This window comes from Aspergillus steynii (genome assembly GCF_002849105.1).
Source record: "Aspergillus steynii IBT 23096 chromosome Unknown P170scaffold_2, whole genome shotgun sequence".
Taxonomy (NCBI): Eukaryota; Fungi; Ascomycota; class Eurotiomycetes; order Eurotiales; family Aspergillaceae; genus Aspergillus; species Aspergillus steynii.
The window spans coordinates 1084492-1108512 of NW_020194399.1; the positions used below are offsets into that span (position 1 = coordinate 1084492).

General features: G+C 49.5%; 13 protein-coding genes across 13 annotated transcripts; 7 read left to right on the forward strand and 6 right to left on the reverse strand.

Annotated features, from left to right (window-relative positions):
- The first annotated feature begins 46 nt into the window (after positions 1 to 46).
- On the forward strand, positions 47 to 1638 carry P170DRAFT_433626 (putative mitochondrial tricarboxylate transporter (Ctp)). The gene is made up of 9 exons (XM_024848540.1): positions 47 to 131; positions 195 to 249; positions 305 to 325; positions 384 to 515; positions 574 to 721; positions 829 to 1086; positions 1166 to 1201; positions 1262 to 1411; positions 1474 to 1638. The coding sequence occupies exons 1-9, from the start codon at positions 99 to 101 to the stop codon at positions 1529 to 1531; spliced, it is 891 nt and encodes a 296-aa protein (XP_024707057.1). The 5' UTR covers positions 47 to 98; the 3' UTR covers positions 1532 to 1638.
- Positions 1639 to 1646: 8 nt separating this feature from the next.
- P170DRAFT_453362 (putative mitochondrial translation release factor (RF-1)) lies at positions 1647 to 3219 on the reverse strand. Its single transcript, XM_024851360.1, has 3 exons — positions 2985 to 3219; positions 2741 to 2907; positions 1647 to 2675 (listed from the first exon to the last, which is right to left on the reverse strand). Exons 1-3 carry the CDS (start codon positions 3112 to 3114, stop codon positions 1671 to 1673), a joined length of 1302 nt encoding a protein of 433 aa, XP_024707058.1. The 5' UTR covers positions 3115 to 3219; the 3' UTR covers positions 1647 to 1670.
- Positions 3220 to 3490: 271 nt separating this feature from the next.
- Positions 3491 to 5106, forward strand: P170DRAFT_349599 (DnaJ and TPR domain protein; the record flags this gene model as incomplete). Its single annotated transcript, XM_024843748.1, has 2 exons — positions 3491 to 4462; positions 4519 to 5106. The coding sequence occupies 2 exons, from the start codon at positions 3491 to 3493 to the stop codon at positions 5104 to 5106; spliced, it is 1560 nt and encodes a 519-aa protein (XP_024707059.1).
- Positions 5031 to 6569, reverse strand: P170DRAFT_433632 (protein-L-isoaspartate O-methyltransferase). The gene is made up of 2 exons (XM_024848541.1): positions 6220 to 6569; positions 5031 to 6074 (listed from the first exon to the last, which is right to left on the reverse strand). The coding sequence occupies exons 1-2, from the start codon at positions 6319 to 6321 to the stop codon at positions 5448 to 5450; spliced, it is 729 nt and encodes a 242-aa protein (XP_024707060.1). The 5' UTR covers positions 6322 to 6569; the 3' UTR covers positions 5031 to 5447.
- A 481-nt stretch (positions 6570 to 7050) lies between these two features.
- On the forward strand, positions 7051 to 8171 carry P170DRAFT_85837 (uncharacterized protein). The gene has a single exon (XM_024855417.1). The coding sequence runs from the start codon at positions 7279 to 7281 to the stop codon at positions 7849 to 7851; it is 573 nt and encodes a 190-aa protein (XP_024707061.1). The 5' UTR covers positions 7051 to 7278; the 3' UTR covers positions 7852 to 8171.
- On the reverse strand, positions 7836 to 10180 carry P170DRAFT_433634 (putative dihydrolipoamide succinyltransferase). The gene is made up of 11 exons (XM_024848542.1): positions 9988 to 10180; positions 9823 to 9875; positions 9703 to 9774; positions 9573 to 9628; positions 9149 to 9493; positions 8686 to 9078; positions 8570 to 8629; positions 8451 to 8505; positions 8312 to 8379; positions 8186 to 8257; positions 7836 to 8123 (listed from the first exon to the last, which is right to left on the reverse strand). Exons 1-11 carry the CDS (start codon positions 10170 to 10172, stop codon positions 8079 to 8081), a joined length of 1404 nt encoding a protein of 467 aa, XP_024707062.1. The 5' UTR covers positions 10173 to 10180; the 3' UTR covers positions 7836 to 8078.
- A 317-nt stretch (positions 10181 to 10497) lies between these two features.
- On the forward strand, positions 10498 to 11173 carry P170DRAFT_376864 (NADH dehydrogenase [ubiquinone] 1 beta subcomplex subunit 9). The gene is made up of 5 exons (XM_024845380.1): positions 10498 to 10615; positions 10695 to 10827; positions 10898 to 10976; positions 11038 to 11079; positions 11131 to 11173. Exons 1-5 carry the CDS (start codon positions 10596 to 10598, stop codon positions 11148 to 11150), a joined length of 294 nt encoding a protein of 97 aa, XP_024707063.1. The 5' UTR covers positions 10498 to 10595; the 3' UTR covers positions 11151 to 11173.
- Positions 11174 to 11589: 416 nt separating this feature from the next.
- P170DRAFT_506700 (histone H2A) lies at positions 11590 to 12246 on the reverse strand (the record flags this gene model as incomplete). The annotated part of the gene is made up of 4 exons (XM_024854409.1): positions 12119 to 12246; positions 11969 to 12057; positions 11711 to 11914; positions 11590 to 11648 (listed from the first exon to the last, which is right to left on the reverse strand). The coding sequence occupies exons 1-4, from the start codon at positions 12169 to 12171 to the stop codon at positions 11590 to 11592; spliced, it is 405 nt and encodes a 134-aa protein (XP_024707064.1). The 5' UTR covers positions 12172 to 12246.
- A 549-nt stretch (positions 12247 to 12795) lies between these two features.
- P170DRAFT_461913 (histone H2B family protein) lies at positions 12796 to 13716 on the forward strand. Its single transcript, XM_024852073.1, has 4 exons — positions 12796 to 13005; positions 13060 to 13131; positions 13186 to 13273; positions 13323 to 13716. The coding sequence occupies exons 1-4, from the start codon at positions 12831 to 12833 to the stop codon at positions 13411 to 13413; spliced, it is 426 nt and encodes a 141-aa protein (XP_024707065.1). The 5' UTR covers positions 12796 to 12830; the 3' UTR covers positions 13414 to 13716.
- On the reverse strand, positions 13689 to 15584 carry P170DRAFT_506702 (cysteine protease ATG4). The gene is made up of 5 exons (XM_024854410.1): positions 15142 to 15584; positions 14758 to 15051; positions 14538 to 14703; positions 14232 to 14459; positions 13689 to 14157 (listed from the first exon to the last, which is right to left on the reverse strand). The coding sequence occupies exons 1-5, from the start codon at positions 15296 to 15298 to the stop codon at positions 13797 to 13799; spliced, it is 1206 nt and encodes a 401-aa protein (XP_024707066.1). The 5' UTR covers positions 15299 to 15584; the 3' UTR covers positions 13689 to 13796.
- Positions 15585 to 15689: 105 nt separating this feature from the next.
- Positions 15690 to 18162, forward strand: P170DRAFT_85925 (putative R3H and G-patch domain protein). Its single transcript, XM_024855418.1, has 3 exons — positions 15690 to 16906; positions 17006 to 17597; positions 17657 to 18162. The coding sequence occupies exons 1-3, from the start codon at positions 15988 to 15990 to the stop codon at positions 18102 to 18104; spliced, it is 1959 nt and encodes a 652-aa protein (XP_024707067.1). The 5' UTR covers positions 15690 to 15987; the 3' UTR covers positions 18105 to 18162.
- Positions 18163 to 18248: 86 nt separating this feature from the next.
- Positions 18249 to 20038, reverse strand: P170DRAFT_376878 (putative C2H2 finger domain protein). The gene is made up of 2 exons (XM_024845381.1): positions 19900 to 20038; positions 18249 to 19846 (listed from the first exon to the last, which is right to left on the reverse strand). The coding sequence occupies exons 1-2, from the start codon at positions 20010 to 20012 to the stop codon at positions 18295 to 18297; spliced, it is 1665 nt and encodes a 554-aa protein (XP_024707068.1). The 5' UTR covers positions 20013 to 20038; the 3' UTR covers positions 18249 to 18294.
- Positions 20039 to 20190: 152 nt separating this feature from the next.
- Positions 20191 to 22409, forward strand: P170DRAFT_376883 (YccV-like-domain-containing protein). Its single transcript, XM_024845382.1, has 4 exons — positions 20191 to 20824; positions 20902 to 21055; positions 21106 to 22088; positions 22141 to 22409. The coding sequence occupies exons 1-4, from the start codon at positions 20412 to 20414 to the stop codon at positions 22313 to 22315; spliced, it is 1725 nt and encodes a 574-aa protein (XP_024707069.1). The 5' UTR covers positions 20191 to 20411; the 3' UTR covers positions 22316 to 22409.
- The last annotated feature ends 1612 nt before the right edge of the window (positions 22410 to 24021 follow it).

The window sequence follows — 24021 nt, forward strand, 5'->3', positions numbered from 1 at the left end:
ATTCCTGGGCCTCCGCACCGAAGTCGGCCTTCGACTCTCCGCGTGCCTCGGGAAGGCCCTCTACTCCTTGTTTCTCCGCGACTTGCCTTGCATGAACCATGGCCGCCGCAGAGAAGGATCAGAATCGCAAAGTATGTTGATCTGGGAAGGATCTTTTCAAATCTAGCAGCTGACCTTTCAATTGCGGTATACAGCCCAGCAGTCTCCGGTCTATAATCGCCGGTTCTAGTGCGGGTGCTGTGGAAATCGGTAAAAACGACCCGTTTCCGGCGTTGACGAACGAATGCTAAACACTCGCCCGCAGCAATCACCTATCCAGCAGAATGTACGGCCTTGGTCGACCCCCTTCCTGTTAGGGCTTAACTAATCTGTGTATGCTCAAGTCGCGAAAACTCGGTCACAGCTCAATCGCAGACTGCATGATTCCAAGAAACTACCATGGCCCCCATTCGGCAAGCAATGGTATGCCGGGTGTACTACACTAATCATAGGAAACTCTCTTAAGGCTGGCATCCGTGAGTCTCATCCCACCCTTTCGTCTTCCGTTGTATTTACGCCGTGGTTTGTGGGCAGGGTTTGTTGCTTTCGACAAGATTAAGTCTCTCTTGCAGGATGAAAATGGCAAAATCTCCGGTCCAAGGACCGTGATTGCCGGCTTTGGGGCTGGATTCACCGAGTCTCTTTTGGCAGTAACCCCGTTTGAGAGCATTAAAACCCAACTGTCTGTGACCTTATCCAATTCAATCTACCCCCAGTCCTCTGCCGGTTTATCTAAGAAAAGGCGAGCGAAGAAGACCAAATGTCGGCTGACAGATAGAATTAATACAGGATCGATGACCGGAAATCTGCAAATCCCCGTATGCGCGGTTTCTTACACGGCAGCAAGGTGATCTTTCAAGAGCGAGGCATTCGCGGTTTCTTCCAGGGGTTTATACCTACAACTGCTAGGCAGGCTGCGAACTCGGCAACAAGGTTTTCAAGCTATACCATGCTGAAACAATTGGCGCAGGGCTACGTTGCACCGGGTGAAAAGCTAGGAACCGCGAGTACCTTCGCCATTGGTGGTATTGCGGGTCTTATCACTGTGTTCGTCAACACCTCGCTCCTACCCCCGCCGAACTGAACATATCCCATGTTTGGCATACTGACCTTCATCCTTCCGCAGCTATGTCACCCAACCCCTTGATACTGTGAAAACCAGGTTGGTAGCCCCAGCTTTGAAAGACGGACTTTCGCGTTGTCAGGCACTAACATGCATTAGAATGCAATCGCTCGAGGCGAGCAAGAACTACAAAAACAGCTTCGTCTGTGCGGCAAGAATCTTCAAAGATGAGGGGCTGTTCACACTGTGGTCCGGGGCTGTGCCTCGACTAGCGAGGCTGATCATGAGTGGAGGAATTGTGTTCACGATGTTTGTCGAACCCAAGTTTATTTTATGCTCACATTCGCCAACTAACGCTTTCACCCTCCCAGGTATGAAAAGACTATGGAGGCGTTGGACACGGTTGATCCGGAAAGAAAATACATCTAATGCTATTGGGGATTTGGAAACACAAAGTCAGTCATGCGGGCTATCCACAATATAATAAGATATTTGCAATACACCGTATATGTCATCCCGATACGGCAGTAAAAAAAAAGAGGGGGGGGGGGGCAGAGGCGCGGAGTGTCTATTTCTTCGAAGCGTTCTTTGCTAATTCTTCCGCGGCCATAGCTGATACCTCTTGGTCAACGAGCCAAGCCCGTACACTATCCATGACAGTATCAAGCCCGTCGCCGCCGTCCAAGACGCCATCCAGATTATGAAGAGTGATGCCACTGCGGTGATCTGTACAGCGGTTTTGCCCATAGTTGTATGTGCGGATTTTATCACCGCGGCCCATTCGAGCTACGCCCCCTAATACTCCTCTTCTCATCTCCATCATCTCCTGCTCCCTCGCCGTTTGCCTAGCTTCTGCCAACCTTGCGCGCAAAATTTGCCATGCTTTCTTACGGTTGGCATGCTGTGAACGGGATTCCTGCATTGAAACAGCTATTCCCGTGGGGATATGGGTCAAACGAATGGCTGACTCCGTCTTGTTCACATGCTGTCCGCCAGCACCTCCAGCTCGCATTTTCTCGGAGCGCACTTCCTGGGGGTCGACGTAGTAATCATTATTTGGATCCTCAATGTTGAGGGCGCCGTCCGGGCCGCCTCCTGTCTCTGGGAAACTAGGAAGGACCATCACGCTCACGGCACTGGTGTGAGTCCGTCCCTTGGTTTCGGTGGCAGGAACTCTCTGTACCCTGTGAACTCCCGATTCAGTTCTCAGAACGTCATATGCTCCATCCGTTTCGACTTCTATGACTGCTTCACTCAGCCGATCCTCCGCCGAGCCGTCTCCCACTTCCAATTTCATAACGCTTGATCGGAAGCCACGATGCGAGCAAAATGCGATGTACATTCGAAAAACTTCGAAAGCGAAGAGGCCCGCCTCGTCTCCGCCGGCGCCGGGGCGAATCTCCAGAAGACAAGGAAGAGTTGCGAAAGGATGCCGAGGAATAAGAGCCTGCTTCAGGTTATCGGAAATTACTGACAAGGCCCTCTTACTAGTTTCCAAGTCCTCAAGTGCTAGAGTCCTTAGCTCCACGTCGGTGTCCGGATCATCGAGCAGGGTCTGCAATTCTGATATAGACTAGAAGCAAAGCTGTCATCAGCGAGTTATATCCAGTCTCCCGCGGCCCATTAATACAAGCGCACCTCGTTGGCATCGTCCCATTCCTTTATCGATTTCGCTACCGGTGCTAGCTCGCCGGCTCGTCTCGCGATCTGGGTATCAAAGATGTCGGCCAGGCGCGTCGAGAGGGTAGAATGCTCCGTTGCCAGAGATCTAGCGCGCGCAAAGAGCGCGGGCGAGAGGCTTGCGCCTAAGATTCCGAAAAGAACAATCAACCCAGTTTCACGTAGAAGGGGGTTTGGGGTTCGGTGCGAAAGGATGCCATACTTGTGTTCAGACGTCGCCGCTGTGCCACTGGCCAGCGGCCTAGGAAGACTCGACTAGATCGCAGCAGACACCGAGAGCATACCCATGGGGCCGTCGCCAAGATGCCTAGTGCTTGTGACTGGATCATCATGGCATGTTCGGAGGGAAGTGAGTAGAAACCGACCAAGCACCACAAGCGCCTCCGGAGGTGTAGATGGGAGGCTGATCACGTGGTCGGTCCGTCGTTACGATACCGTAAGGTGGTACGGAACGGTAAAGGCCAGACTTGCGGCGCCGGGGTGGTACTTATACTTCTTCTACCTCCACGCCGAATGATAGACCCAGGTCATGTAAACACATTGCCATCTCGCGCTCGTTTTTTTCTTTCCTTTTGCTCTTCTCTCTACGGAACTTTCTGCTGCCAACTTAGGTCCTCCCAATCTGTTCCCTCAAGATAATTAATTAATTGCTATGGTCGACTTCCCCTAAAACTTTCCTTGACGTCGCAAACCAAGGGGACTTCGCCCATGATGCTCATTTCCTTGACCACCTTCCTTGCCTTCTTGTCGGCTGTCCATGGCCTGGGTCCTTCGCAGATTCCGCCAGACACTCCACTATCATCCTTGGTCGCCTCCGCGAAGACTAATCTCGCCAGTGGCTCACCTCGTGAGGCTTTGCTATACTTTGACGCAGCGGTCTCAAGGGATCCCACTAACTACCTCACGATCTTTCAGAGGGGTGCTGCATACTTGTCGCTGGGGAAAAGCTCACAGGCCCTGGGCGATTTCGACCGAGTTCTAGCGCTCAAGCCGGATTTCGAAAGCGCTCTCTTACAACGGGCCCGACTACGAGCCAATTCTGCTGACTGGACGGGTGCCTTGGCTGATCTGGAGCAGGCCGGCAAGCAGTCTTCCCCTGACTACCAAGACTTACAAGATGCACGGCATGCGGCACTCGAGGCGCACACGGCAGAGGATAATGGTGACTGGGAGACTTGTGTCAGTCAAGCAAACGTGGCCGTTCTCAAGGCGGCCGGATCCCTGGGATTGCGGCAAATTCGAGCGCACTGCCGATTTGAGAAGGGTGAGATAGAGGAAGGGATCAGTGACCTAGCTCATATATTGCTAATCTCACCCGGTATGGTCGAACCACATCTACAAATGTCCTCGATGCTGTTCTATTCCCTAGGGGACAGCGAGCGGGGGATGGCGCAAATTCGAAAATGCCTTCACTCCGATCCCGATTCAAAACCGTGCAACCGCCTCTATCGAAGTGAAAAGGGCCTACTTAAACGACTACAGAAGTTGCATGGTGCGCTGAATGTGCGGAAATTCAACAATGCCATCAATCTGCTTGTCGGAGTGGGGGACGAAAGTGGCCTGCTTGAGGATGTGAAGCAGGACGTGGCACTTGGGAGGGAGACCGGGCATATTCACCCCATGGCTCCCAACAATCTCTACACATCATTGGTAGAACATACCTGTGATGCCTACCGCGAGGTTTGTAGCCCTCCCGAGCGCACATATGCCCTCTGCACCCGCTAACCTGTATTCAGGCGCACCTGTTCAAACGGGCAACCCCATACTGCTCTGAGGCGCTTGGTTCAAACCCGAATTCGCTACCAGGGCTGCTGTTCAACAGTCAGGTGGCTATTGACGACGAGCGCTTTGAGGACGCCATACGCATGTTGAACAGTGCCAAGGAGCACCACCCCGGTTCCAAGGATGTTCAATCGTTGTTGCAGCAGGCACAAGTGCTGCTAAAACGCTCGAAGCATAAGGACTATTATAAGGTACTGGATGTCAGTCGGGATGCCGACGAGCGCACAATCAAGCGGGCCTATCGCCAGCTCACCAAGCAACACCATCCTGATAAGGCCCTTTCTCAGGGCGTCACGAAGGAGGAGGCTGAAAAGAAGATGGCTGCTATCAACGAGGCGTACGAGGTCCTATCCGACCCGGAACTAAAAACACGCTACGATAGCGGCGATGACCCGAATGACCCCGAATCTCAAAGGGGCCATCCGTTCCAGGGGAGTCCTTTCGGCTCTGGGGGGCAGCAGTTCTTCTTTCAGCAAGGTGGGCCACAGTTCAAGTTCTCTGGTCAGGGATTCAACTTTCCAGGCGGTTTCCCTTTTCGCTAGTTTCTACTACCGTTATTTATTTGATTTATTGGTGAAAGGCTGGGCTGGCATGTCCGTGTACGACTTTTCCTGCCCTTGGCTCGTGCGGTCTTTTCTTGCTTCTCTGCCCTTCCACTCGACCATAGTTTGTCGAAAGAAATACAGAACAAAGCAGGATGGTATGGATCACAAGCTGCCAGTGTCATTCCCTAAATGTTGAACCACTGCTCGAGAATTGGGTTTCTACATGCCATCCGAGATACATCAATAGGTCGTAGTTTCGTTCATTCTCCTTTCTTGCTTCCCGCATGCAATCGAGTCAATAGAAGAAAAGGTACTGGGGTGGATGGGGATTGGGTTTGTTAAGTCCGGGGCACGTCGGTCAGTGGCACATAGCTAACGGGGAACACCTTTTCCTTGTGAACAGACCCATCCGCCTTTTTGTCCACTATCCAAATAAACTGTCCTCCACTTGAGCCGAGACTGCTGGCCAAGCCTCCATCGTTCTCCGTGTCTACGGGGATGAACATTCGTCCCGGAGCACGGAGCTGCTCGATCAGTACCGGGTGAAGGGTTTCCGCCGCTGCGCCAACGTGGATGGCATCGTATGGGGCGCTTTCTTTCCATCCCAAGCGACCGTCGGCCACAACGAATTGCACCACGCCGGTATCAAGGAGCCCACGGCCTTGATCGGATTTGTGCATGTTGCTTGCGCCCAGCTCCACCAGCTCTGGTATGTGATCAAGGCCGACGACATGGCCATTGGTGTGGTCAGGGGATGAGGACCCCGTCACCAGGTTGGCAAGAACATGCGTCAGGTACCCGGAGCCAGATCCGATGTCCAAGACGCGCGAGCCCGGTTTGAGGTGATCAATCAGGTACTCGCAGGCGTGCCCATGCATGTGAGGGGCTGATATTGTGGCGCCATGACCTATGGGCTGCGGTGAGTCCGAATATGGCCTCGAGGGCGCGTAGTGGGCTCGATCGACCTGGTTTCTAGAGATCAGAACCTCGGCTGCTTTGGAAGTGCACGGTGTCTCTTTTGGTTTCCATGGACGGGTGCGCATTTTCCATTCCACCCGGCCTACACTCCATGGTGATTTTGAGCTGGTAAAAGGGTGGGTACTTTCTTACCCCCATCATCGCCTTCTTCACCCTTTCATTCTTGATTAGTCCCAGCTTGGAGAGATTGTCAATCAACTCCGTGTTGGTTGAGCCAGAGCAATACCAGGCCATAGATACAAGCTTCTTCGTGACTCCGATCAGTACCGGCGTTATCCCAGTCGATCTCTTCGGCATGCGGCAATGGCCTGTGTTGTTGGTTTCGAGGGGGGGCTCTGTGGTGGGATGCAGTTTGTTGCTGTTGCTGTGATGAATGGGGATGTATCAGGCAAACGAGGTGATGCTGTGAACTTGGCGACGAGGGTAATGCACTATTATGACGCCATGTCCCGCGTCACGTGGCCCATGCCACTGGGCGCTATATGTGTGGTAGTGGACTTCGTGCATATGGGATATATGATTACCTACTCCGGAGTATACAGGATATATATTTCTCTATCTAACTCTATATATTTACGTACCCTCCCCCCACCCCCGATCACCTACCCACTAACACCATACAGGATGCAACGTATCACACATAATAGACAGGAACAGATCAATAGACGTCCCTCGCACCCCCTTCCCCGAAGCCATCGACGAACAAGAAGAAAGAAGGAGCGGGGCCCGCGGTGACTCGGAGATGACGTCATGACGCAGCAAGACCTCCCCTCCCGCTGACTCATCAGATGAGCCGAGAGCAAAACAGCCAACAGCCACAAGAGAGCCGTCGGTCAGTCACTCATCGCCAAACAAAATCTCGTCCTGGGCCATGGTTTTACTTGCGGCTCACTCAATTCACAATGGATTGTCCCGGAGCGGACGCAAACACCCGAATCGAAGTGGATTTGATGATCCTGGACTACATACTATCCACCACCATAAGCGGCTTGCTGTCCACAGCAGAGGCGGAAAGCGTTGCCTGGGCCCTTGATATGATTGACAGTATGCTCCAGACAAGGTCCATGCACAGAAAACGTTGCCAGGGGATCATACTAACCGCCCAAGCTGAATGCAGCCTTTTTGTTGGTCTTCCAAGATACCGAATTCCTCCCCTATGACCTCCGCACCAAAGCCCAGATTCTTGACTTCATGAACAACTTTCTTCGCTACGCCTGGCCAACATCCCAGAATCTCTCTCCTGTGGAGGCGCATCCTGCCGCTGGACACCAGAAAGTCCACCACAAACAGAAAAATGGACACCGCCGTGGCGTACCACCCCTCTCCGAAATTGTAACCCAATTCATACTACTTTGCAATAACGCATCCACCAAAACGCAAGGTGAAAAACCAAGGCGGATTACGGCGCGGCTACTGATGCAGGCCGCTCTTGAAGAATTACCGTTGCCAGAGAGGTCGCCCGAGAGCCTCGACCAACAACTTCTTAAAGCGGTCGAAAATCTCAATGCGGCGCTGACAAGGCAACTGGGCATCGACATGGCAAACTACTGGTCACCGCCAGGGGGGATCTCGCTGGCTACCCAGGTAGAAACATTCTCCCGGGAAATGCCCCTGCCACGCCTCCAAGATGCGATAGTCGATTTTGTGTCTGGTCTAATAGAAGGATTGGAGGCCCCGGTACTCGTCCAGCTCGAGCGAGGCCAACTTCAGGGATTGAATCGCGCTGAAACGCAGCAGCTAAAAGACCGGGTGGGACTTAGATGATCCATGGCCTTGTAGCACACGCATTACTGTTGACTAAACTGGTTTGACTTGGCACACAGCAGGTGTATATGGTTGTTAATTTCCTCTTATCTCGCTCTTCCCACATTGCCTTCGTCAACAGACTGATAATGTACATGAAGACCTGGCAGGGTCCAAAACAGAACAAAAGGCATGCCAAGTTGTTTAGAGACATACCCCGTGGACGAAACAGGCCCTTATTGTTGCATCTAGCCGAGCAACATGCGACGCGGGTCCTCGATATACTCCTTGATCTGCGATCGAAAGTGATCAGTAAAAATACACCCAAATCAACCCGGTACATTAATCCACAAACCTTGACAAGGAACGTAACTGCCTCCCGGCCATCTAGAAGCCGATGGTCATAAGTGAGAGCAAGGTACATCATCTGGTTGGGTGGTGTTAGTAGTATGTTTAAGAACGAGGGGCTGGAACAACATACGGGACGGATTTCAATTTTGCCGTTGACTACCACGGGCTTGTCTTTGATCGCATGCAGTCCAAGAACGGCTAAAAAGAGGTAGGAGGGAGAAACGGTCAGACTCAAAACTCTCGGGAATCCGGTGACTAGGACGTCATACCTGTCTGCGGCAGATTGATGATCGGCGTGCCCATCAGGGAGCCGAAAACACCGCCCTGGACGACGTTAGCACATGCTCGGCCAAACGGCCAGGACATCAAGAGCAGCAAGTGTACTTACATTGCTGATGGTGAAAGAGCCACCGGCCATGTCTTCGATTGTAAGCTTGTTATCGCGGGCCTGGTTGGATTTGGTCATCAGCATGATCTCCAGACTATCTCAACACCGAAACGGACCTTTTTTCCGAGATCCGCAATGGCCTTCTCGATTCCAACAAGGTCCATAGCCTCGGCGTTTCGCACCACGGGGGTGACAAGACCCTTCTCGGTAGCGACAGCAACACTAATGTCCACGTAATCGCGGTACACGATAGTATCACCCCCGTTCGGGCCCTCAATGGATGCATTCACAGCGGGCACATCTCTCATGGCCAAAACACAGGCACGGGAGAAGGCGCTCATAAACCCAAGTTTCACACCGGATTTCTTAAGGACATCATCCTTGTATAGTTTCCGGAAGTCCATAAGAGATGACATGTCGACCTCATTGAAAGTAGTAAGCGAGGCAGCGGTGTTCTGGGACTGCTTCAGGCGCTCGGCAATTCGCAACCTCATTCTGTTCATTTTGACCTGCAGAGTGAGATGCGGGTCAGTATACATGCAAAATGCTCATGGTTAAAGGTTACAGGGCAAGACGCACCCGTCGTTCCTCACGACCGCTAGGGGTGGACTTGGCAGTGTCAGAAGCCTGTGACTGAGAGGCTTCGGGCGCCGGTTTCTTGTTGCTCTGGGGCTCGGGAGCTGCCGGCTTTTCCGACGAAGCAGGCTTCTGCGATGGCTTCGTCTCCTCCGCTGGCTCAGTCGGTGCCTTGGGCTTTTCAGCAGCAGGCTCCTTTGGTTTCTCGGAAGATTCGTCCTTCTTCGCCTCAGGGGCGCCCCCCAATTCCAGCTTGGCAAGGTCCTGCCCAACGGTCACAGTATCCTCCTCATTGACCAGCAGTTCTTTGATGGTGCCTGAGTCAGGTGCGTTGACGGAAACATCGATCTGTTGCGCATGAGCAGACGCTTTTCCCAATGCAGCCATACGATATAGATCGAGTTGCCTGTATGCACGGAGATCTTACCTTGTCCGTCTCAATGGTTGCTATCTCTTCATCACGTTCGACATAATCGCCAACCTCTTATGGCAAAGTAAGTACGAAGTTCGATCAGAGATCAGAGAGAGAAAGAGAGGGTAGGTTCTTGTAGCCTTACGTTTCGAGAATTGTTTCAATGTGCCCTCGGTGATTGATTCTGCCATCTGGGGAACCTTAACAATGGAATCCGCTGCTCTGTGCTTAGCTAGAATCCGCATAGAGGAAGAAAAATATTTACCATAAGTTCGAACCTGGTGGCGCCCAAAGAATCCGAGATCGAACCGGGGAGCACTGGGACATGTCAGCGCGAGTATACAGTTTCTCCTGATCCGTCATCCTTTCATAGTCGCCCCCCCGCCTTCCTTGTCAAATAAAGAGTCGCAAAACTGAAGAGCAATCTTACCCTGAGACGGGAACTTGCAGTGGGCTGGTAGAGGACCCACTGGGCCGACTGAGGTGCCTGCAGAGTGCAGCTGAAGCGAAGTTCCGGCGGCCAGCGGTACTCAGATAGCGAGAGCCATGGGCAACCCGAGGGATTGCCCTGAGGCGCTGTTCGGGTAGACGGGGAAGTGGTAATCGAGAAGCCATGATGACCAAGTAAGGCAGACCAAGGTTTGGCTGATTCAATGCGCAACGGAAACCGGATTCGAGAGCAACACCGCTGATGTGAAGGGTTGGTAATAACAAAAGTGTTGAGAGCTGTGGTGACGTTGAAGCAAAACAAAACTCTGCCGATGTCGTAGGGCAGTGAAATGAAGGAAGCAGCTCGAGCCCGGGCCGAAACTACCGGGATTTCCCTGCACGTAGCAGTCCTGCACCCGGCGAATGACGGCCGGAGTATTGTTATTACGTTAACACCGCCCTGGCATTTCCTCACCCCTAGGATTTGCGAAGCATCACCGCATTCGAGTGATAAGCACTCGGTGACAGAGTTCGCAATCCTTGTCTACCGGGACAAAACAAAAAGATACACACCTACCGCCACAAATCTTTACTCCACATCAGGCCATCATGTCTACCAGCGCTGTCACGTACGTTGACTTCGGAACGAATTGCACTCTTGCTAGGAAGAAGGAACTAATGATTACCATGGCTTCTTCCCATTCGCAGTTCCCTCTATCGTCGGTCGCTGAAGCTTGCGCTTGACTGGGCTGTTCACAGGCAGCTATGGCGCGGACAGGCCGTATACATTCGGTCACTCTTCGAGGCAAACAAGGATGTGCGCGATCCACGCCAACAAAAGGTGAATTCGGTCCCTCTTCCATGGAACTTGCTACCCAAGCAGCCTAGCTAATTGCTATGCTTTCTCCAAGGTGCTCATACGTGAGACAGAGAAGTTGCTAGAGAATTGGAAACATCCCGACCCCTACAGAGCACCAACTGCACCAGGTGGTATGTCTATGAAGATCTCGAAGTGCCATAGTGTCACCCCGGATACTGATTATCTTTATAGGCAACAAATGGGAACGGAATCTCCCGGCACGTATCCTGCCCTGTAAGTCAAAACTTCGGCCATTTGCAAAGTTGAAACTAACAGCTGCTTAAGATGCCTCGGGCAGCCATTAATTCCAAGAAAAAACGAATGCCAGCGTACAGTAGTTTACAAATGGAATTGAATTCAATTGATCAGTCCGAATGAAGCTCTTATACTGCAGCCAGAAACGACAAAGTCGCCTAAGAACATCAATGTTCACGTACAAACGAAAGTTATACCCAGATCAGCCTGGGACGAGGAATCATATACAGTTGTTCTACGCGAGGTAGATCGTTTTTTAAACACATAAGCTTATCATTCCGTGGATGACAGTCATAAATGAACTGTCTCCTAGGCCTCGATCCGTAAGAAGTGCCGGTATCATTCCATGTCCGTGGACATAATGTACAACCATAAAAATTAGAACAGAAACGCAGAGCCATAAAGGTGCCCAGTCCAGAACCCCGTTATCACATCAATGAAAACCAAACCGCGCCGAAAGACAAATCCCAAACGTGAAAAGAAAACAGCTTAAAGCTCCTGGCTAGCGCCGCCCTTGCCGGCCTTGGGGGTCTTCTTGGGAAGAAGGTCTGGGAAAATGAGGTCAGCGCTCCCGTGCTTGACGAAGTACAGATGGCATAACCGAACTTACTTTGATGAATGTTGGGCAAGACACCACCCTGTGCGATGGTGACGTGGCCAAGGAGCTTGTTCAGTTCCTCATCGTTGCGGATGGCGAGCTGCAGGTGGCGAGGGATGATACGAGTCTTCTTGTTGTCACGGGCAGCGTTACCAGCCAACTCCAAAATCTCGGCAGCGAGATATTCGAGCACGGCAGCCAAATAGACGGGGGCACCTAGACCAGATGAGCTCGCGGTTCACCATCGCAACGCGAAAACACGAAACTTACCAGCACCGACACGCTGGGCGTAGTTGCCCTTGCGGAGAAGACGGTGGACACGTCCAACGGGGAACGCGAGACCGGCCTTGGACGAGCGCCTACACAGGTTGACCAGTTAGACTCGAATGCAAAGCCAAAGTGGGAGGTGGGGGACTTTACGATTGCGCGTTCTTGCTGCCGCTGGCCTTGCCTCCAGATTTGCCTCCAGTCATTTTTGCGGTGGGTGTGGGATAGGTGAAGAGAACAGATCAGATGGAGCAGCGATTGAGAACGCGTGGGTGAAGAGCGGCGGATGGTAATGGTTAGGATAGGGTGTCGAAGTTAGATGGCCAGCGCGAGGGAGCAAAGCACATTTATAACGACGCGCTGCGGGTGACGTTGGGCCGGCTAGACGCCTTCAGATCACCCTCTCGCTTAGCGGGGCTGGCCAATCACCTTATAGATCAAGGTCCGGCGCTCCCACCGCTTGGCAGCGCGGTCGCTGCTTTGATTCCCAGCCTTCCAGGGATACGGGTAGTCCACATCGGGCTAAGCGTGCCTCCCCGTCCCAACCGTACGGTTCCGTACGGTAATCTTGGCGTGATCCTGCCTGGTTTTCTATGGCTCCCGACGCGTTCCCCCTCATTTAATCATACAGATCATACGTGCCCGTGACCGTATTGAAATTCGCCTTCTTTTGTGCACCTCAGGATCAACTGGGCTTTGGCACGCCGGTATAAGTAGCGCGTCTCCCTCGTCACCGCGTCTCCAACTTTCTTATCCTCCTACTCATTCCATCTCCATCCTTCATCCTCGCTCTCAACGTCAACCGTTTCTTCTCACCACTTCCACCTCTCACCCTATCTTTTCAATCAACCTATTCATCGACAAAATGCCTCCCAAAGCCGCTGAGAAGAAGCCCAGCACCGGTGGCAAGGCCCCCGCTGGCGGCAAGGCCCCCGCTGAGAAGAAGGAAGCCGGCAAGAAGACTGCCACCGCCGCTTCCGGTGAAAAGAAGAAGCGTGGAAAGACCAGAAAGGAGACCTACTCCTCCTACATCTACAAGGGTAGGCTTTGACTTACGGCGAGGATCGTTGGGTTATGACTAACAAGTGGTGCAGTTCTCAAGCAGGTCCACCCCGACACTGGTATCTCCACTCGCGCCATGTCGATTCTCAACTCGTTCGTCAACGGTAAGATTTGTTCACTTCTGGTACTTGAGAGCGGTGAGCTAACGGTTTTTCTAGACATCTTTGAGCGTGTGGCTACCGAGGCCTCGAAGCTCGCTGCCTACAACAAGAAATCTACTATCTCGTCAAGGGAGATCCAGACCTCGTATGTTAAGCTGTTCTTGTGGGTCGATCTTGTGCTAACGGGTTCCCAGTGTGAGGCTCATTCTGCCCGGTGAATTGGCTAAGCACGCCGTCTCGGAGGGTACGAAGGCCGTGACGAAGTACTCTTCTTCTGCTAAATAAGCTGTTGGGGGTTTTTTCCTTTTCTTTTTTCATTTGTGCGCAGGATTGTTTCTTTTTTTTTTATTGCCTCTTATCAACCGTGATTTTGAGGTTGGTGGGTTACAGGGTGTTCGCGGGATTTTCTAATGTGTCATGGGATGGCTTTTATTTTATTTCCCTTTGGGCCAAATGTTTTTATGGTTTTATTCGAGACGTGAACGCGGTGTAACATAACACGGTTCTCTGGGGTTGTTTCGCGGCTGCAGCCGACCTCTTAGGAATTCGATATCACTTTCAAAAAAAACAAAGGTTCCTTGTGCAGGTATGAGCTCATTTGGTACTCTAACACATCTAAAACCACAGTCAAGTGATCCTGTTTCGCGCATGTCTGCATTCTTCGGCTTCTATTCAGCATCATCCAGTGACTCTACTTCGTCGAGCGCTTCTTGTCTTCCGTGATAAATATCGGGTTTTAATCCTGCGATAACACGGACGATTGGTTTTCCCTGCACCGATGCGACGCGATTCTTCAGGTTCACCCAATCCTCCTCGTTCTTGATCAGGAAGCCTATGAGCATGCTTGGGTCCATGTCCGTGACATGAATCCGTCGCAGTCTACGGCAGTGGTAGGTAGCTATCTCGTCCTTTGAGTATGGCACGTTCTCTTCATGGTGCGGTACAGCAGGGCGAGTGCTGTGAGGGTCAAGGTAAAAGAAATTTGAGCCTTGAACGCCAACGAAATAGTGGGATGCTGCTGGGCGCCCGCTAGTTGCGAAATATACGTCAGCATTCGGTTCTTGTGCTCTAGCCAAAATCTTGCAGGTCAGTGTATTGCATACCCTGCTATTCCCACTGATTGGGGGAGTTGCAATGAGGTTCTGAGGGCGTCCCAATAAATTGGCGTGATGTGGTCGATTCCGAGCCTCGTTCCCATGAGTATCAGCGTGGGTTGGAAAGCACCTGAAACATCCCGGGCAACTTTCATGAGGCTATCTTCGTGGATGTCAGAGCTTTCGTTGCTGACATAGACCTTCAGCTTTAAACCTTCACACTGGGCAGACAGGAATCTGCTCTGCATGTCAATTCTCTAGGCCATGTCCTGTGGGGGCGATGGGGAAATAGAAAAGACAAGGGGGAAAGCATACTCTATGCATTTGGCGGTTGCCGAGGGCCCAAACCATTGCCCGGGGTATTTGCCGCAAGCTTGTGCGCCGTGTTCGACAAATCGATGTATTGATAATGGAGCATCCGGATGATCAGCAAATAGCTTCAGCAGTTGAACTTGGTCGGTTTTGTGTCCTCGTCGCCATTCTGGCATGCTATCAGCACTGTATATTTTGATGTAGACGATTATTCACCACATACCACGGCCCAGATGCAAGATTGATAGAGCATTGGCCAGGAGGCTCTGACCGGATCTGATCATGCAGCCCCATCCCGTATCCGAGGTGAAACCCTCCGGTTCCATCAGCTGGCTTCTCAAGCGTACAGACAGCGTCATCCCGGGTCTAGCATCGGGGCTATCGATTTTGGGTATGGGGGGGAAGTTCGATCGGTAAGTCATCCAAATCCTCGACTCGAAGTCTAGTAAGAACCCCTCAGGCCAGCCATACGTCGTGTCTTGGGGTGCCGACTTGGGCTGGTTCGGCCTGTCCAAATCTGTTCAATCCACGTATGTCAGTGGGTGAGTCTTTTAATTACGGTGTCCCGGATGGGTGGGGACGGTGCCGAGATCAAGTCTGGGCTTACTGGACTTCGGCTGTGGCAAGATATATTCCTGGCCGGGTGGATATGTTGTTCCTAGACACCATATCATGGCATCTGGCTCCTCGTCGTTCTGAGGCTCGGGATCCCATAGATACTGTACGATGCGCTTACCACATCGCCCGATGTCGACATTATTCATGCTCACGTTTCTTACCGGTTTGGTGCGCTGCCCGATTAACGCGCCTTCTCAGCTACGGCGTATCAACCGTGGGTGGCGAGGATGGCTTATGAGAGACTAGAAATATATAATACTCCGCCAAGATAGCGTCGTAAATGGAAGATGGGGGAAGCGAGGAAGAAGTATAAAGACCAGGAGAAGCGCCTGAAAATCACACACCATAGGTATCAACGGAAGAAAACAGCAACCCCAGAGGCCAAAGAGTAGATAGATAGGGATGGATGAAATCAGTGAGGGGTCTCCGGTCATCACAACGGCGGTCACGAGGCAAATCAGGCCGAATCCCCAAGGGGGCTAGACGTCATCGCCGGCCAACACGACTAGAAACGGCGGAACCCTGTACTCAGAGAAGGGACACCAGGCAAGATTCAACCGAATGCTCTAGACGTATAGCACCACCCACAAAACTATTAGCATCTATCATACATGCTTATCATACTTGCTACTATACATCGATGACGTCCGAGGCACAGTCTGGAGTACAAACATACACACCGCCCGGCAGAAACCGAGCCTTAAAGCGAACAGTGAGTGGGTAGTTAAGTAACTTCAAGTAACTTCACTATCTACTTCCGACACAAGTCGAAGTTCCTGACCACACAACTTTCACCCCGGGAGAAGTGAGGAGAGAACACCATTCACCAAGAAAAATGCCTCGCCCTAAAAAAGGGAGGGCGTTGGATAAAAAACGGAAATATGCAACGCCCACGGCCGCTCTACTGCGCAATGGAAAACACGAGGCCCAATCTGTTGGCCACCCCACTCCAGCCCACCTTACTATGAGAGAAGAGGCACGAAATACAGGAGGGCGCAACTTATGGCGCCCGGGCTCTCTTCTCCGCCACCAAGCGGTCCAATTCGTGAGCGCAGGTGAATTGCAACCGGACCATGAATTGCCACCGGAGCCGCCCAGCCTCGACAGGACAACCGATGTATCGGGAGCTGCGACACAACAGGAGACTGCACCATCGGTGCACACAACAAATTCGAATGTGGTGGATGAAGGCGCAGCATTCTTTATCGACTTAACCGGCGAAGATGCTCCACAGACTGGAATGGCGGATCCAATCACCAATATTGTATCGGATGAATCTAGCGAAGATGAAATAGTATTCCATGGCCGCCATAAGTGGAAGGAAACTGGGACGCGCCTTCTAGATGACCATACAGAAGTACAAACCAATACCCTCGACCCGACACAGAGAGGAAATCAAGACGCGGGAAAGCAGTTTGCGACGGCCCCTCCTGAGAATCCTGCCAAGAATGCGGCGTTGGGCTCGGACGGCCGCCGGCAAACCTTGCATACAGTGACAAAATCAGCCAGCGATGATACCGAGGACTCGGACACAGGACAGCAGCAGCCTGAGAAGCAATATGCGGAAAATATTTTCGATGGCGATTTTGATGTTTTCACAGACTACATCTTGAATATCGACGATGAGTACTACCACAAGGATATCACACGTGTCGCAAAAAAGAAAGCAGGCGCCCAGATAAGCACCGGGGAAATTGAAAGCCACCCAAGAGGACGGGCCCCTAGCGACAGTTGCTTGCATGCAAACCGCGAATGTATGTTTCACCCGAGACCTGCCCGGAAGAAGTCCAACAACTTGCTTTCTCCATTTATAGTTTCAGTGCCATAGGGCTTTTATTGACCATTCTTCATAGTTCCCGAGCAAGGATACAGCCCCGAGAGCAACGAGGTCAGGGAAACACAGCGGATGTCTACGCATGCTATGCCTCAAAGCAAACGCCCTCTTGATCATGATATGGAAAGTCAGCCAAGCGACATATACGATAGCCAGTTTGAAGTGGATCTCGACGAATTAGATATATTAGAGGATTTGTCTATACAGGACGGAGAACAACGGCACCTGAACCATCTGAGACTTGCTAAACACAAAAAGGGCATGTTTCCCACAGCAACCACATTCGCTGATGCGTTGGAATCAGATCCTTATTATGGATTTGATATTATGGACTTCGACCGACCTAGTCTTCGAAAGAAATCGAAGGCTAAGTATCACGCCCCAAATTTTGAGCTCTCTGACTCCGAGCTGGAGATGGAATTGGTCAGGGCATGGCAAAATGACCGCGACAAGAAGAAAACGAGAAAGCAAAGACGAGAAAATCTCCGCTCTAAGGGTTTATTAGGCCGAGGTCTAGACAACGCCGATCTGAAAGTCAAGTATACGAATGGCATTACACTTGAAGAGCTGCGGACGGAAATACACACGTTTCTTCTCTCATCGAGAAATAGGTAAGTCCTGTCCCCCCCCCAAAACACACAACCTAAACAGTGGTTGACGAAAATATAAGTCTGCCTCTCCCTCCTATGCCGAAACAGCGTAGGAAGTTAATCCATGACTTAGCGAGCGCGCTCTCTCTAAACTCAAAATCACGAGGGAAAGGGGCATCTCGATTCCCCATTCTCCACAAAACTTCACGCACTCCCGAATGCAGCACCAAGACGGTTCCACAAATCAACAGGATACTATCGGCGGGGAGTTTCAAGTCAAAATCATTGGATAAAAATGGGCTTAAATCCTCTCAAGCTCGCCGTGGGCAACCCGGTGGATCCGTTTCCTACATGGATGGCGATGTCGTTGGCGCATCTGCACCTGAAATAGGCGCCGGAAACAAAGGAAGGGCCATGCTAGAGAAGATGGGCTGGAGTACAGGCACTGCTCTTGGGGCCACCAACAACAAAGGAATCCTTTTGCCAGTAGCGCACGTGGTCAAAAACTCTAAAGCTGGTCTGGGATAAATTGGGTTTGAACCCAAGTCCGAAGGGCGCATACTGGATGGAATCAATGGCACATGTACGCGCTATAGTTAGGTATGTTTAGAGATGTGCATCTCGATTCATAGGTCAAAATATCGATTACTCATGCGAGTGTCCGCATATCAAAGGTTCCATATTTGCGAATGACCCCCTGAGGCCGAGTTGACCGTGGTCATGTGAACCGTGCTTTCCCCTTCTTAGGCCCCCCAACGGCGGATGGGGGCTGCGCATGACTTAAATTATCCTTTAAATGGGCGAACAGCTGGGTCCTGGAAGGGAAGGTGGAATTGCATGAGGCACACTTAACATCTCCAGAGTGCTCGATTGGACGCTGTGCTTTTCGAGCCCGCCGTTGTTTCGCCTTGCCAGGCTTTTTGCCATTTACTCGCGACTCATCTTCAAGATTGCAGTCCAGCAAATCCTGGGACAGCATATCAAACTCGTTGCCCTGGCATCCACCCGAGGCAGGCATTTTTAAAGGGTCTAGTCTGCTCTCAATGAACTCCCGTGGCACATAGTCATCCTCGTCGAGGACCGTGGAGTTCACCGGGCTCGCTGGCAATGAACAGGAAGTTCCGTTAGACTCTGCGGCAGTTGCAACAGTGGTGTCCTGCTCGGAAGATACCCCTGGGATGTGTTCGGGGCCGGAATTAACAGCTGCGTCCAAGACCTCATCGCTAGGGTTGTAACTGGCTTCGCTTTGTGGTGGTTCGACTGCCGTGACACCCGGAATGGCTTCGTTTGGCTGCGCGTAGTCATTATAAGGCGCCTCTTCCAAATCAAGTTGTTCATTCTGTGCTCTCATTTCCCAACGAAGTTGTTTGACGGCCCTCAGATGCTTCTTGCTACGTTCATGGGCCTCCACCTGGTTCTGGCTTTTAAACCTCTTGTGGCAAACAATACATTCGAAATGTTCCACATCTTCCTCAGGTGTGTCAGAATGATCCTCGTTAGGATACTCTGATTTAGACCAGTCCTGTGGGACATGGTCACGTAGTTTCGCCGAATTTGCTGCTCGTGATCGAGCAGCCTGCGCGGCAGTTGACTGACGGAGACTCTCCTGCCGTTGGGATTCGCTCTGAGCATTCTGTTTGTACCGAGGATCGCGTTTCCTAACAAAAGCCACGAACGCTCGAACAGCCCCATTAAACTCACGAATGCCATCTTCTCGGAGGCGTTTGTTTTCCTTCTCCATCATTCTACGAACACGCCGATCAGGTGCTTCAGAATAACGATAGACATCTTTCCAAGCAAATGACTTCTTCGTGGAAAAGCCAGCCCATACAGAATAAAATGGCCGCACCACGTTTTCGAAGCCGTCGTTATGGAAACCAAACGTCGGGTAATCTACTGTGTCAGTTTTCTCCCATTTGCAGGCCGCTCTTTCCTCTGCAGCTAGCCGAGCAAATGTGTCCCGAAGTCCCCCATAAAATCCATCAGGGGAGTCATTAAAGTCCATCCGGGGACTAAATCGTGTGAACAGCTGGAAAAGGTCATCCGATGTTGTCATGCGGGTATCATATGAATAGCCCGCTTCTTCGAATTGTCCATGGCTGCCATGGAATACCTGGCGGTGCGAATCATACCACGCACGCTCCTGGGGATCCGAGAGAACTTCGTAAGCCGATTGAACTTCTGCAAATAGTTGCGTTGCTTCTTCCGTGTTGCCATAATTTCGATCAGGGTGTAATTCCAGTGCTCTTCTTTTATACGCCTTTTTTATCCTGCTTAAGGTTAGCTCACCAGTCAACATGCTGTTGCGGGCACATGGGCTTACTCCTCCCCAGTGGCATCTGAATCCACTCGTAGAAGCTCATAATAGTCTGTCCTGGTGCCCTCGGCTGATTCCCCATCATCCTCATGGTTCCTGGTGGACTGCGATTGCCCCATGTGTGTTACACCTGTTCCAAGGCAGACCTGTGTGTATGAGCTCGTAAACTTTTTTTTTTTTTTTTTTTTTTTTTGAAAAACAACAATAATAATAATAATAACAGTTATCTTAATAACGAAGAAGAAGAAAATTGTAAAAGAAGTGGGCAAGATTGATCAATGGCGAACGTTGCGGTAAATTTTGTTCATGAATTTGGAACTTGGATACTGATACGGAGTAGTAGTGGTGGGCGCCGTAAGCGGGAAGTTTTGGGACGGTTGCGAACTTGTACTCCCCCCGCCCCGACTTTCTTTCTAGATTTTCAGGTGGCTGTCAGCACGATACGCATCTCCTCTAAGTGGGGGGCCGCATTCAATTATCTCAGCCGTTTATCCCCAGTGTCCATTTGATGCATCGGAATGGTTTTGTCGCTTGACAGTCTTCCTCAAGAAATACTGCACAACATCCTATGCTACTGCAGCCCTTGCTCTTGCGCTGCCTTGGAACAGACTGCCCGCCGGTTCAAATGCATTGCCAATGAGCCTGTGCTGTGGAGATTATACTGCAGGTCTCAATTCAAATTCTGGGATGCGCGGCATGATCTTGCACGGAGGCTTACGGGTCCTTTGTCCGCAGTTAACTGGAAGGCTCTTTATATCTCAAGGCATTTAGCCGACCGTTCTACCTGCCAAATTTTGGATAGTATCCTGGTTACGCAGACCGGAAGAATCGAAAAATTCCGTTCAATTCTCGATTATGGTTGCGATGCCAAGGATGCTCTCTTGCGAAACGTCTCGCCACCAGTGAGCGGATGCGACCATTTAGCAAGGAGGTCTGCACCCTTTCCCCTTGATGTTGTGGTTGCATTATGTTTCCTCTGATTCTAACGCGCCCGGTCTACATTTAAAGATACTATTCCAAAGCGCTTCTAGCTGGCCTCCATCGGAGCATTGCGGTACTGGAATGGACAAGACTTGGCAACAATGAGACCGTTCCTCTCGAGCGAGCACTGGGCGCCTTCGACCTTTTCATACCAGAAAGCGGCTATGGAAGTGTGGATGAGGTAAGTTTCACTGCAGGGGTAAGTGATAGGATTTTAATGTTGGATGGCAGATTAAGCACAAGCTAGACGGAATATCTGCTGTGGTTTTTGTACAATACCCTGACATTGACCAATTCACGCCGCGTGATAAGGCTAGAGCCATTGCATCGTATTTGAGGGGAAATAACTTAACAGGCATTGAGCCAGGGCGGGAGTACCATTGTCTGGAGCACAATTTTTTGGGGGTTGCACTCAAAGAACCTGGGCATAATTCACTACCGCTGATATCAGCAACCATATATTCTTATGTTGCTCAGAGACTCGGTCTGCGTGCGCAGCCTTGTGGGTTTCCTTTCCACGTGCATGTTATCGTTAAACCTCCGCATGGTGTCGATATGGACGGCAATACACTCGAGGGGACCGAAGGCGACCCGATCTACATGGATCCATTTCGTTCGGACAGGGAGACACCAGTTGCAGACCTTCAGAGTCAGTTGAACTTCTTGGGCGCCTCGGCCGTTGAGCGAGCCACTCTCCTGGGTGAGTCGTTGACATCGGATATCGTTTTACGATGCAGCAAGAATATATTGAACTCAGTCCAGCGCATGTCTCATCGCCCTGGGGTCCTAAATTCGGTTGATGTCACCAGCGCCACTTACGCTGCTCTTTGGTCGGCAATGCTGCTTTCTCGCTCTTCCCAACAGGCGGAGTTTAGGCATTATCTGCCTTGGTTGATGGAATTGTTTGCCACGGAATTCCCTTTCGACACGTTTCTCGTTGAGCGATATATTGCCCCGCTCTTCCATGGGATGGTTGAGCATGAGCACATTTTGGAAAATTTACATGTCATGCGAGCTGTAGATGAATTACCGAGACAGACAAAGAGACGTACTTCTTATGTCTCTAATATAAAATATCGGATTGGTCATGTACTTCGGCATCGACGCTATGAATACAGGGCTGTTATCATGGGGTGGGACGTTGAATTTGACACTAGTGAACACTGGGTTGATCGCTTGCAGGGTGGGAGGCATCAGAGTTTCTATCATGTCCTGTATGCTCGCCCGGATTGTACAATCATGAACCATATGCTGACTTTCTTGCAGTGTTGAAGACGGTACTATTCGGTATGTGGCGGAAGAAAATGTTGCTATCATATTTCCCCATGCATCAGATCTGCCAGAGTCGCTTTTAATGGTAGCAGGGAAGTATTTTAAACGATGGGATGAGGATAGTCGGACATTTGTGAGTAACATTAGAGATGAGTATCCCGATGATTGATGTTGAGGGGACAGGCTCTAGCAGTGACTTAGTATATTATTCCAGTCATAATATATGAATATTTTATACAACTACGCCCTTACCTGCTCATGACACACCCCATATGACCTGGGTACTGACAAGGGGGTATAACAACAATCCCTACCACCCCTCGCTCGGGTGCTTCTCAGGATGATATCTGTATCTTTTACTGGGATGGCTATTAATTAGACACAGATTACCAAATAAATAAAGCAATTCTAAGTAACTATTAAATATGTAAATTAACAAATATAGAGGCTATAAGTGTCGCACGGTGGTGTTATGCACTATTGATATCTACGGCGGCTGTAGCGGCGGACATGGCATATATAGTAGCCCATAACGTTCCGCGCCTGTATCTCTACAGCGGCGGAGGATTTAATTGATTGATTAATTGATTAAGTCCATTATCCTCCATTTCAGCACCAGTACAGGGCCACACTGGAGTTGCGGTGGCAGCATGGCACATAAAATCCTTGGAGTATTATTATACCAGTTGCCTGCCTTATATATATATATATATATATATATAAGATAGAGTCACATCAACAACATTATTAAGGATCCTGTGTACCGCCAGCTCTTACACAAAGGTAAGAATACTTAATATATACAGACGGGTACGGAATAAAAAATTAAATAATCAGGTATAAAAGGATAAGTCAGCTGTGTTCCTAGGTCTCATTTTTAACTACTATCTAGGACCACCGCGATCCTAGGCCCTTTACTATCTTTTATACTAGGAGTTTTTAGTCTTCCGCTCCGCGGTATTCTGTTTTATAATATTTTTTTACTATTTTCTTTTTCTAATACTCCACTTAACTAACTTCTAATATCTTTTTTATTTAATCCTCCTATATAACCCATAAGTTGTAAGGGGCAGCCACGAAGGTTCTGTTCCGGGCACTTGGTTCCCTTAGATGGATATACCAAGGAATTCGGGACGCCTGTGATACGCCTGCGGACCGCCTATTATATGCTAAGAGATATAAGAAATTAAAAAACAGGTATAAAATAAATAAAATTAATTACTTAATCTTTTAGGGATTAAACAGTTAATCTTTTTTTAATAAGAGGTTTCTTATATATAATATTATTATAAAAATTAGTTTTTAAATATTTTAATAATCTTATAGATCTTTAGTAATCTAATTATTTTATATTTTATATTAAAATAAGTATTAATAATAAATATATTCTTTCTAATAAAATAATTATCTTTAAATATTTAATATAATATTTTATACTTCTGCCTTAGTATTCTAATATAAAATAAAATTACTTTATTTTATTTTAAAAATTATTTTATACTTAAAATTATTTTTATAACTTATTTATAGCTGCTATAGTTTTAATATTTAATAAAAGATTAATTTATTATATAAAAATTAAAATAATTAAATCTTTTATAAATACCTAAGGCTATCTAATATCCCCTTATAAATATAAATAATATAAATAAATTTAATAAAATTAAACTTTTTTTTAAAATCTTATATTTATTTTTTTTATTAAAAAAATTAATTATAAAGTTTTATACTGCTTTAGTAACAGATTTTATATTAATTATATAAAGATTAATCTTTTAATTAATTTTTTTATTTCTTTTTATTATTTAATATTATTATAGCCCTAACAGGGCAGAAGTATATCTAGTTTATTTTTTTTTAAAAAAAGATTTTTTT

What these genes read in the sequence shown, in the direction of transcription:
- P170DRAFT_453362 (XM_024851360.1), bottom strand. Translation starts at nt 3,114, where the DNA reads ATGATGATCCAGTCACAAGCACTAGGCATCTTGGCGACGGCCCCATGG. An exon ending in GCGGCGACGTCTGAACACAA is followed by an intron (nt 2,908 to 2,984) that starts GTATGGCATCCT and finishes TCGGAATCTTAG; the next exon opens with GCGCAAGCCTCTCGCCCGCG. An exon ending in AATGGGACGATGCCAACGAG is followed by an intron (nt 2,676 to 2,740) that starts GTGCGCTTGTAT and finishes CTTTGCTTCTAG; the next exon opens with TCTATATCAGAATTGCAGAC.
- P170DRAFT_433634 (XM_024848542.1), bottom strand. Translation starts at nt 10,172, where the DNA reads ATGGCTTCTCGATTACCACTTCCCCGTCTACCCGAACAGCGCCTCAGG. An exon ending in CTGCAAGTTCCCGTCTCAGG is followed by an intron (nt 9,876 to 9,987) that starts GTAAGATTGCTC and finishes GACATGTCCCAG; the next exon opens with TGCTCCCCGGTTCGATCTCG. An exon ending in GCAAAATTGAAATCCGTCCC is followed by an intron (nt 8,258 to 8,311) that starts GTATGTTGTTCC and finishes CCACCCAACCAG; the next exon opens with ATGATGTACCTTGCTCTCAC.
- P170DRAFT_461913 (XM_024852073.1), top strand. Translation starts at nt 12,831, where the DNA reads ATGCCTCCCAAAGCCGCTGAGAAGAAGCCCAGCACCGGTGGCAAGGCC. An exon ending in CTCCTCCTACATCTACAAGG is followed by an intron (nt 13,006 to 13,059) that starts GTAGGCTTTGAC and finishes CAAGTGGTGCAG; the next exon opens with TTCTCAAGCAGGTCCACCCC. An exon ending in TCTCAACTCGTTCGTCAACG is followed by an intron (nt 13,132 to 13,185) that starts GTAAGATTTGTT and finishes CGGTTTTTCTAG; the next exon opens with ACATCTTTGAGCGTGTGGCT.
- P170DRAFT_506702 (XM_024854410.1), bottom strand. Translation starts at nt 15,298, where the DNA reads ATGAATAATGTCGACATCGGGCGATGTGGTAAGCGCATCGTACAGTAT. An exon ending in AATCTTGCATCTGGGCCGTG is followed by an intron (nt 14,704 to 14,757) that starts GTATGTGGTGAA and finishes ATAGCATGCCAG; the next exon opens with AATGGCGACGAGGACACAAA. An exon ending in GCAACCGCCAAATGCATAGA is followed by an intron (nt 14,460 to 14,537) that starts GTATGCTTTCCC and finishes CATGCAGAGCAG; the next exon opens with ATTCCTGTCTGCCCAGTGTG.
- P170DRAFT_85925 (XM_024855418.1), top strand. Translation starts at nt 15,988, where the DNA reads ATGCCTCGCCCTAAAAAAGGGAGGGCGTTGGATAAAAAACGGAAATAT. An exon ending in CTTGCATGCAAACCGCGAAT is followed by an intron (nt 16,907 to 17,005) that starts GTATGTTTCACC and finishes CATTCTTCATAG; the next exon opens with TTCCCGAGCAAGGATACAGC. An exon ending in CTTCTCTCATCGAGAAATAG is followed by an intron (nt 17,598 to 17,656) that starts GTAAGTCCTGTC and finishes CGAAAATATAAG; the next exon opens with TCTGCCTCTCCCTCCTATGC.
- P170DRAFT_433632 (XM_024848541.1), bottom strand. Translation starts at nt 6,321, where the DNA reads ATGGCCTGGTATTGCTCTGGCTCAACCAACACGGAGTTGATTGACAAT. An exon ending in TGAAGAAGGCGATGATGGGG is followed by an intron (nt 6,075 to 6,219) that starts GTAAGAAAGTAC and finishes TCTAGAAACCAG; the next exon opens with GTCGATCGAGCCCACTACGC.
- P170DRAFT_433626 (XM_024848540.1), top strand. Translation starts at nt 99, where the DNA reads ATGGCCGCCGCAGAGAAGGATCAGAATCGCAAA. An exon ending in TGCGGGTGCTGTGGAAATCG is followed by an intron (nt 250 to 304) that starts GTAAAAACGACC and finishes ACTCGCCCGCAG; the next exon opens with CAATCACCTATCCAGCAGAA. An exon ending in CTCTCTTAAGGCTGGCATCC is followed by an intron (nt 516 to 573) that starts GTGAGTCTCATC and finishes GTTTGTGGGCAG; the next exon opens with GGTTTGTTGCTTTCGACAAG.
- P170DRAFT_376878 (XM_024845381.1), bottom strand. Translation starts at nt 20,012, where the DNA reads ATGGGGCAATCGCAGTCCACCAGGAACCATGAGGATGATGGGGAATCA. An exon ending in TCAGATGCCACTGGGGAGGA is followed by an intron (nt 19,847 to 19,899) that starts GTAAGCCCATGT and finishes AACCTTAAGCAG; the next exon opens with GATAAAAAAGGCGTATAAAA.
- P170DRAFT_85837 (XM_024855417.1), top strand. Translation starts at nt 7,279, where the DNA reads ATGAACAACTTTCTTCGCTACGCCTGGCCAACATCCCAGAATCTCTCT.
- P170DRAFT_376883 (XM_024845382.1), top strand. Translation starts at nt 20,412, where the DNA reads ATGGTTTTGTCGCTTGACAGTCTTCCTCAAGAAATACTGCACAACATC. An exon ending in GCTATGGAAGTGTGGATGAG is followed by an intron (nt 21,056 to 21,105) that starts GTAAGTTTCACT and finishes GTTGGATGGCAG; the next exon opens with ATTAAGCACAAGCTAGACGG. An exon ending in CAGAGTTTCTATCATGTCCT is followed by an intron (nt 22,089 to 22,140) that starts GTATGCTCGCCC and finishes ACTTTCTTGCAG; the next exon opens with TGTTGAAGACGGTACTATTC.
- P170DRAFT_376864 (XM_024845380.1), top strand. Translation starts at nt 10,596, where the DNA reads ATGTCTACCAGCGCTGTCAC. An exon ending in AGCACCAACTGCACCAGGTG is followed by an intron (nt 10,977 to 11,037) that starts GTATGTCTATGA and finishes TTATCTTTATAG; the next exon opens with GCAACAAATGGGAACGGAAT. An exon ending in CCCGGCACGTATCCTGCCCT is followed by an intron (nt 11,080 to 11,130) that starts GTAAGTCAAAAC and finishes CAGCTGCTTAAG; the next exon opens with ATGCCTCGGGCAGCCATTAA.